This window comes from Alnus glutinosa, chromosome 8 (assembly GCF_958979055.1).
Source record: "Alnus glutinosa chromosome 8, dhAlnGlut1.1, whole genome shotgun sequence".
Classification (NCBI taxonomy): Eukaryota; Viridiplantae; Streptophyta; class Magnoliopsida; order Fagales; family Betulaceae; genus Alnus; species Alnus glutinosa.
In genome coordinates this window covers 25,235,857-25,245,453 of record NC_084893.1, presented here as the reverse complement: position 1 = coordinate 25,245,453, position 9,597 = coordinate 25,235,857, and the positions used below count along the sequence as shown (strand labels likewise).

The 9,597-nt window shown below is 38.4% G+C and overlaps 2 protein-coding genes across 2 annotated transcripts; both read right to left on the bottom strand.

The window, feature by feature from the left end:
- Nucleotides 1–2,626: 2,626 nt before the first annotated feature.
- LOC133876272 (uncharacterized) lies at nucleotides 2,627–3,458 on the bottom strand. The gene is made up of 2 exons (XM_062314552.1): nucleotides 3,443–3,458; nucleotides 2,627–3,351 (listed from the first exon to the last, which is right to left on the bottom strand). Exons 1-2 carry the CDS (start codon nucleotides 3,456–3,458, stop codon nucleotides 2,627–2,629), a joined length of 741 nt encoding a protein of 246 aa, XP_062170536.1.
- On the bottom strand, nucleotides 3,432–7,646 carry LOC133875901 (G-type lectin S-receptor-like serine/threonine-protein kinase At4g27290). Its single transcript, XM_062314172.1, has 7 exons — nucleotides 6,300–7,646; nucleotides 5,407–5,541; nucleotides 5,073–5,230; nucleotides 4,791–5,001; nucleotides 4,430–4,667; nucleotides 4,198–4,348; nucleotides 3,432–4,011 (listed from the first exon to the last, which is right to left on the bottom strand). Exons 1-7 carry the CDS (start codon nucleotides 7,555–7,557, stop codon nucleotides 3,712–3,714), a joined length of 2,451 nt encoding a protein of 816 aa, XP_062170156.1. The 5' UTR covers nucleotides 7,558–7,646; the 3' UTR covers nucleotides 3,432–3,711.
- Nucleotides 7,647–9,597: the final 1,951 nt, after the last annotated feature.

Genomic DNA, 9,597 nt, shown 5'->3' with positions numbered 1-9,597 from the left:
GTTTGTTAGAGTTGTAGGGACAGAGATGAGGCCAACAAGCACAACCAAAAATGCGGAGAATTTTATAATCTGGTGGAGTTTTAAAGAGGAGTTCAAAAGGAGACTGATTTTTTAACAGAGGAGTGGGCATGCAATTTATTAAGTAGCATGCAGTGACAAAGGCATCATCCCAATATTGACGAGGAACGCTAGCAAAAGATAATAAAGCAAGACCCGTTTCCACAATGTGACGGTGCTTACATTCAATAGCACCATTTTGTTGGTGAGTGTGGGGGCAAGAAAGGCGATGAGTGATGCCATGGTGTTGGAGAATTTTTGAAAGGGAGCGATATTCGCCACCCCAATTAGATTGTACAGATTTAATGGAACAAGAGAAATAGCGTTGAACATAAAGCTTAAATTGATTGAAAATAGTAGATACATCACTTTTACAAGCAATTGGAAAAAGCCAAGTATATCTACTAAAACCATCAAGGAAAGAGACACGTAGTACTTGAAACCAGATACAGAACAAATTGGAGATGGCCCCCAAACGTTAGTGTATACGAGATCAAGAGGACCTAGGCTATGTGTGTGAGAATGAGAAAAAGGCTGTTGGTGGCTTTTGGAGCTGAAACAAGCTGCACAAGTAAGAGGGTCCTTGTTGGAAAGAAAAGGAAGTTGAAACTTGGACAGGAGCTGTCGCAAAACACGAAAGGCAGGATGACGGAGGCGGGAATGCCAACCAGAGACCGAAGTTCGTTCACCCACCATGGCAGCAGGTTGTGGTGAGTTATTGAAAGCAGGAAAATATGGAAATGAGTAGAGCCCATGGTTACTCCGCCCGTACTGGAGAGTTTTCCCAGTAGCCTGATCCTTCACAAGGAAATGACAAGGGTGAAATTCAAAGTAAGTGTTAGTAGCTTTGGTGAACTGATGGACATACAACAATTTTTTTGTGATTTGAGGAACATGCAGAACATTATATAAAGTGAAGGGAAGAGTGGGCGTGGAGAGTTGGGCGTCGCCAATATGGTGAATGGAAAGTCCAGTACTGTTACCAACACGAAGCTGATCTGAACTAGTATATTCTTCAGCCTTCAGGTTGAGATTAACCAGGTCAGAGGTAATGTGGTGAGAGGCACCGGAGTCAAGGTACCAGCAGGTCTGATCAGCCAGAGCTTGAGGGGAAGCCATAAAAGCGTGCGGGTTGGGAGGAGAGTCACGTTGAAAACTAGTGTTGAACCGTTGATAGCAATCCAAAGCAATATGACCTGCTTTGTTACAGACTTGGCACACAGGTCGTGGGGAGGAAGAGAATCTATGGCCACGCCCCCTACCTCGAAGGGGGAGTGAGTGGAGAGGAGTAGAGCTACGGCCAGTGTTGGAGGTAGCATAGCCACGGCCAGAGGATGAGAATCTGGTACCACGACCACCTCTTGGTGGTTTCCCTTTGGCAGCAAAGTTGGCACCTATAAGAGAGACATCGACATAGGAGAGTTGATGTTGAATGCGTTGCTCATGGGCCAAAAGGTGGCCATAAATTTCTCCAATCGTGAGGGGCTCCACACGAGTAGTGACAGAGGTCACAAATAAGTCACAATCGGTTCCAAGACCGGCAAGGAGAAAAGAGATAGCCTCAAAATCATTCAGGGGCTGATTAACGGCTCGAAGAGTGTCTGTGAGACAAGTAAACTTTTGAAAATAGTCTGCAACAGAGGTTTTGCCCTTTTTTAAGGTGGCAAGCTGATAGTGGACTTGCATAGTCCGTGTTCGAGAATGGGAGGTGAACATGCGTTCAAGAGTAAGCCACACATCTCGGGAAGTTGTACACTTGACAACATGGGACATAATAGATTCAGTCATAGAGGAGGTGAGTGCACCAGGGATTAGTTGATCTTGCATAGTCCAAGCCAGGTAGGCAGGATTTGGATTGATAGTAGTACCATTCTCAAAGGAGGTAGTAATGGTTTGTGGTGGGCATTCTGACGTGCCATCAACATAACCAAAAAGTGAGTGGCCCTTAAGAATAGGGACAACAGTTGTCTTCCATAAGTTGTAATTGTCGCGGGTGAGTTTGTGTGTGACAGAGTTGTGGAAGGAAATGGCACTAGTAGAAACAGTTGGGGTTAAAAGTGGTGGGTTCAGGAGTGTCGTGGAGGAAATGGGAGAAGCTGGTGGTGGGGGAGGAGTTGAGGTTGGTGGAGTTGCCATTTGAAAAAAAAAATTGGAAGAGGACGTTAGTCAGTGAAGCTCTGATACAATATAAGACTTTGAAGACACTGATAGAATTGATTGCAAATTGTATTGCTTAGCATTTCATTCAGTACACTATTTATAGAGAAGGTTTGTACATGAGGTAAAACTAAATAAGGAGACTAATACTTAAGGTAGCTATAAAGCTAAAGCACGTTAATTACAAGAGTGGAAATGCAGAAAATCTGGAGGCAGAGCATGCCCCAAGAGTGGAAATGCAGAAAATCTGGAAATCAGCTGCTTGTTTGTTGGAGGTTTTTCAGGAGGTGATTTTCTGTGAGATTCAGTCACGTGGTTGTGGTGAGAGAGGAGATCGTTGATATGTTTAAACGAAACTTTTGCCAAAATTTTGGATCGTACTTCCCATCTAATCTGGCAAAAAATGGCTTCTTCAGTCCGGGGAGAAATGCCATGAAGCAAGGCATTTCGCTGCTTCCACTAATGATAGATGCAAGCACCAAGACAAAGCTTTACAAGGCAAGATATTAAATTTTTTTCCCATCAGCCTAACAACACTCCAAACCACAACTGAATCCCAGTCTGAAGGACGATCAGTATAGTCGGAAGCATGCATGAGAGCAAACCAAATTCTTCGACTAAACCCATAATGAAAGAAAAGATGGTCTCTGCTCTCAATACATCCATGGCAGAAAAGACAGTTTGAAGGCTTTGTGAATCCCCAGCTACACATCCTTTGTTTAGTTACAAGAGCATCCCGAAATACCAACCAAATAATGAACGAGTGTCTAGGAATAGATATGGAGAACCAAACAAGTTTCCACCATACCACAGTAGGGCATTTCTCTCTCAATAACTCCCAAGTAGTAGCACATGAATAATTCCCATTACTGGAATTCCATACCGGCAAATCTGCATTCCTAATAGGCACCTCAGCAAGTTTACTTTGGATATCAACTATAGTATCTGAACAAGCAAATGGCCAAAACCAAGCACCATTTCTAATAATAGTTGAAAGCTTTGCCCCAACAGGAAAACCAGTATCATACACCACACGGTGACCAAGGTTGTCAAGTAGATAACCAAAGGGATGCCACTGATCAAACCTCAAGAAAATCCTGCTACCATTGCCAACCTTAAACCGAATAATCGATTTTGCTACATCATGGAGTTTTAACAATTTCTTCCAACTCCAAGAGCAAGTTTTTGGTATAGCAATTTGCCAAAAACTTTCTCCCTTTTAACCAACCTAGCTTTCCCCCCATGATCTTTGTATTTTAAATTCAAATTCATTTGTACCCAAAGTCTACAATAATATATAAGAATATTTTTTGGTTTAAGCACGAAAACAGATTTCCAAACTTAATTTACGTGGGTAAACTATCGAAATCTCTTTGAAACCTGTGGCATCTGTGGGTACTCGCACTGCCGAAAAGGTAACTACTTTTTTTCTTGCTATTTCAACTTATCCTTTGGTGGGTTGCCCAGAAAAGCTTCGAGAAAGGGGTTGAATAGAACTTATCGTGCTTCAAACAATGTAACGGTGATTTCATTTCCTGAATAAGTTCCACCCTTTGTAGATGAAGAATCTGCTTTAGGTGAATCTGTAAAGAAACCTGGTTGGTTCGGCTTAGGCAATTTACTTTCACTGCTCAACATTTGAACCACAAATGACATGTTTGGTCTATCTTCCGGTCTTTGTTGCACACATAACAGACCCACATGAATATGTCGTAATACAGTCGATAGAGTGCACATATCACCTACCAAACTATCGATCAGTTCCATTGGCTTGTCTTCCATCCATAGTTTCCATGCCTGAATGAAATGAAAATCAAATTTTTGTTGGTCAGGCTGCCTTCAAATTGGCCCATGACAATTAAAAGAGCATCAGAATAAGAGGGACATCATGTAATTAACCCTCTGTATTGTTAGGAACTGCATTGTAATAAGTGGTTTCCTTAAAAAAATGTAAACTAGTATGATGTCACTATTTATACTTACATGTCCAAGAAGATTAAGGTGGTTGCCTTTGTGATAAAATCCCCTATTTTTCTTTCCACTCACTATTTCTAATATTAAAACTCCGAAGCTAAACACATCAGATTTTACTGAGTAGTGTCCATGTACAGCATACTCGGGAGACATATAACCACTGCAAAATATCATTACACAAAAAAATTAGTTAAAAAACACCTAAATGTAACCTATATAAAAGAATCTTAAGCATACTTACTATGTGCCAACAATCAAATTGGTCTTAGACTCATCTTGATCTCCCCCAAATGATCTAGCCAGGCCAAAGTCCGAAATTTTTGGATTCATATCGTTATCTAGGAGGATATTGCTAGCTTTGAGATCTCTATGGATAATTCTCAGTCTAGAGTCTTCATGAAGATAGAGAAGCCCTTTAGCAACACCACGAATAATGTGGATGCGCCGATGCCAATTTAGTAATTTACTCTTAGCATGATCTGTCCAATTTCACATTTATGTTAGTACATACATAGCTAAATTTTCAACAAACAATTTCATTAATAAAAGGGAATGAGATTAAACGTGAATAATCTGAATCTAGTCAAGGTCAAGGTTCAAACCAAAAATAAAGGAATCCAAGCTTTTGTTGGGCATGTATTCATAGATTAACATGTTTTCATTTTCTTGAATGCAACAACCGAGAAGCTTCACAAGATTACGGTGTTGAAGTTTGGCAATCAAAATAATTTCATTTTTAAACTCGTTCAATCCTTGTCCAGAACTCTTTGAAAGCCTCTTCACAGCTATATCTCTCCCGTCTAGTAATATACCCTGAAAATGAAAGAGTCAGTTTAATTTGAAAAATAAAAAAATATTTCTCACCTAGTTATATTATTATTTACCTTATACACAGGTCCAAAGCCACCTTCTCCGAGCTTGTTGTTATTTGAAAAACTATTTGTTGCATTATCTATGGCTGTAAGATCAAATATCGGTAACTCCATATCTTCCTTTCCATCTTCATTGTCATAATCCTTCTTATGACTTCTTTTTGTCGTTCCTAAAATAACAAGAGATGCATGTGAATAAAAATATGTTGGCTGGTTCTTTTATCAAAATCAAATTACTTACCCCAACAATCTGTTCTACATGAAAGACCTATTTATTTAAATTTCTTAGCTATAAATCTATCATCATGAATAAGTTATTATCAAAACCCATTTCTTACAAATCTACCTTGGTTTCTGAGTTTCTTCTTCCATATGTATAAGACCAATCCAATTATTGCCATTCCCACGACTAGTAATGCTGAGCCGACTATAATTGCTACTAGTTTCTTCTTGCTGAAGCGCCTTTTTTTCTCAAGATGATCTGAAAGATCAAAACAAAGTCAAGTCACTTTGAAATAACTCGTTTTGGCCATAGTCTAGATGGGGAAATGGATGGAGATGAGGTGGATAAATCTGTTGATCTCAACACTACCCTTCCTAGTTTACTTGGAATTATAATTTGTCTAGTGGTTGTATTTTTTTTTTTTTTTTTGAGTGAATATCTAGTGGTTGTATGATCAGCTTATTAAGCAAGCTTTGAAAGATATCATCTAGTGTCTATTAATGTGTGTTATCCTTAATTTATTCTAAAAGCTCATGCTAGAGAAACATGATAAATCTAATTATTTAGTCGAACATGTGAAATATTTAATTGAAATAAAATAATTTGGAATCAAGACCTTAGCTGATAGTAAATAGTGAAATGAATATTATTCTAACACTACTCTCACCTATGAGTTCAAACTCTCTCTCAACAAATGAGGCACAATACACAGAATATTTATTTAAATTAGATAAACTATAGAATAATGGTTTGAAGTCAAGAGCTATGCTTTGATACTATATATGTTAAATTACCACTTATCTAAAAACTTAAATTACTAAAAATAAATAAATTTAATCATTGAATTAATATTGTAACATGTCATTCCCCGTGAAAAATGAAAAAACATTAATAGATGTGTTGTCCCCCAAATTAAAATTAACCAATAGATATTGTTGTCTCTATGTCCTCTTATTTAAAATAAAAGAAAAAAAAAATCAGCAAAACTCAAAGAGAAAATAAAAGTGAAATCGTACCCAATTCTGAAATAGGCATCCTTATATAGAGGTCTTGCCCACCCGTAGCGTATTCTCTTATGTCAACGAGGCTACCAAACCAAAGCACGCAACCGCTTCCTTCCCCCCTGACATCAAAATCTGCATATGCTGTGCAGGAGCAGTTCTTCAAACACAATCCTTTGCATTCCTTGAGGGTCAGGGTCTTGTTAAACCAGGAAGAAGATGTGTCGGGCAATTTCACACGCGTGTACTTTTGGAATCCATTTGTGTCATTGCATTCCAAAAGAGTCCTCCGAGAACACCCAGCAGCCCAATCTGCTAAATCCCAATCTTTTGGAGAGTTGGGTAAGAATCCTTCCAAGCATGCACATACAGGAGAGTTATTGATGTTGCAGGTAGCATTTGCACCACAAAAGCCATAATTTTCGCACTGATCTGCCTGGGAAGTAGAGAAGATCTCCCAACTGTGTGTCCGATCCACCCAATTCAATCGTTGCGAAACGCCTGATGGCTTTACCACATATCTTGAGAAAACAGAATTGTTTAGAAGTTTGAATCCGTAATAGACCTCCTTCTCATTCAACACGAATTGAAACTCAAATACCGGATTCGTTCTCAATTCAAGGTATCCAGTGAAACGAAGGCCATTCCATGATCCTGCTCTAGCCTTTATTCTAGCTCCCTCCATAAAAACCATTTGCGGAAGCCCACGAGGATCTATACGTATTGAAAACTCACCTTGAGCAGGATCTTCCGTGCTCTTCCAAGATGTTAAAAACCTCCCTTGACCAGTTACAAAGTTCCATCCAAGCTCCATTCCCGGTAGGTGTGTGTCACAAGGATAATCAAAACTCTGCCACAAAAAGTCCCCATTTCCATCTTTCACAACAAGATTTCCGGTGTCTAAGAGCTGTGCAACTGGATTTTCAGGGGGTCTTGATGCATTAGATGACCAAACAATACCATTCGTGCTATTAAGAAGCACAAGAACTCCATCACCAGTGACCGTAAGAATTCCTGAATGATCGTGAAGCGGGGCGTTCCTGTTGGCTACCCATACAATTGTCTCTGAAGATAACATGTACCATATTCCTACGTATCGACTTTTGGAATTACCTGGGCTGAAGAATCCCAATTGAAATGATCCGTCAGCTGAAACTAAAGTGCCACCGTCACTGATGGATTGATTTGGAGTAATGGTACTGTCTTGTGAAGTGGAGGTTCTCAAGAGGGAGAAGAAGAAATAGCAGACTAAAAGATGGTTAATGGCTTCCATAGATTTTCTAATGGTTTATGTTTTCCTCCTTGGAGAAAGTAAATATATGTATATCCATTCAAGCCTTCCATTGATTGTCTTCGGGACGATCCCCTTCAATCTTTTCATCAAATTAATTTGAATTCAGGTTTGTCAACAATAAAGGCTTCCGTTGACTTCATTGTGCGTAGAAGTCCTATCACGTTACTCGCAAACGGGGCCTACGTGATGACTCGGAAGCCCAACAAGTCAGTTAGTCATGGTGCACATGATTGAAAGAAGCAGCCGACTTCCACCACTGATTTTGTTGGGTGGACGCGTCTTTCCCTATCTTTTTACTTAGCCGCCTTTGACTCTTTAGACAGGATCAGGCTTCAGTCGTGTACAATTAAAGCACGGTATATCTACTGTTAAAAAAAGGGACGGCCAAGATTAATGGGAAGAAACCTCAAAAAGAAACTAACAAATTCTTTTTAAACGTTACTATTCCATCTTTATAATAGTCAGATTTCCATAGGTAGGAGAATGCCCAAATTTAGTTTGATTCTAGTATTTATTTCTTTCTTTTAAAGTTATGTATTCTCTATTATAAAAGAGTACCCAATGTAATGAGAAAGAAAACAACTTTAATAATGAAATATTGAGAAATATTGATTTTTTTTTTTCTTTCACCTTTGGCAAGCTAGGAATGAAATTAAGTTTCAGGGTCGGCGAAAAACAGAGGAGCAGATTCTCCGATTGATCTTTTGGGAGGTCTGTACTCGAATTTTAGAGATGGGCAAGTTTATTAATTCAAGAGAAAATGTTTCTCTTTGCCATATATAGAATATAGCTGGCTTCGTCCTGTTTTGATTGTAGTGCTCTCTATTTGTTTGTGGTCCTTCTCTGTTTTGTTGCAGGGTGTTTTTCTTTGGGCTCTGTTGCTTTGGTTGGTCTTGTTAAACCTTTGCTTGTAGTTTGTTTGTTTTGGAATGAAATGGTTACTGATTCATTAAAAAATAATAATAATAATTATTGAGGTTTTTTGTGTGCTCTAAGAGCATTTACAGCAGCTTCCTTAGTTATGTGTAATTTGTTGTTTGTATAGAATTGAAGTTGCAGCATTTATTTCTTTTAACCACATAGAGTTAATTGTAAATCAAATAAGCCACATAAATTAATTTTGCATTTTTCCTTATTTTTTACTAAGAGTGACACCTACTATCATTTTATTGGTGCTAACATGGACATTAACGAAATCTGTCATGTATTTTGACTGCATTGACTAAATCATTATTTTGGCCTATCCTGATGACCTTTGAATTATTTGTATACCGCAAGGAATGATTTGTGATTTAGGCCAGCTACAGGAATTGATTTTGCATTTATCCAAAAAAAAATTTTTTTTTTTTTTTTTTAAAAAAAAATTTTTTTTATTAAATTTTTTTTTAGAGGATAAGGGTATTTTTGGAAAAAAAAATTGCCTTTTTGAAACACGGTGATAGTTTAATTTGATGGGTCACTTTAACGGATATGGCTTAGGTGCTGTAAATTTTTTTTACAGCACCTATGCTGTAGTAAATCTAAGGGTTTGGATTTGATTTCAAACCCTTAAAATCAAATCCAAAGGGTTTGAAATCAAATTCAAACCCTTAGATTTACTACAGCATAGGTGCTATTAAAAAATTTACAGCTCCTAAGCTTAATCTAGGGGTGTGCAGCGGTTCGAAAGTCGGTTAAATCGGCTAAGTCGGTTCGGCTAACCGACAAGAAAAATTTTCGAAGGTTTCGGTTTAGGCGGTTAAGGCGGTTAGGGCAGTCGGTAATCGGTCGGTTAAGGCATCGGTTAATGGTCGGGTAAGGCGGTCGGTTAATCAGTTTTGGGCCTCATTTTTTAATGGGTTAAAAAGACTCAAAAAGTCAAAATAATTTTAAGGCATTTTTGCCACTAGTCCACCACAAGGTCTACAACTTTACAACTACAAGCCAATGCCAATGGCTACTGGCCCATTCAAAATTTCAAATGAAAATGAAAATTATTTTCTTATACCTTGAGTCATTTTTACATATATACATATATAT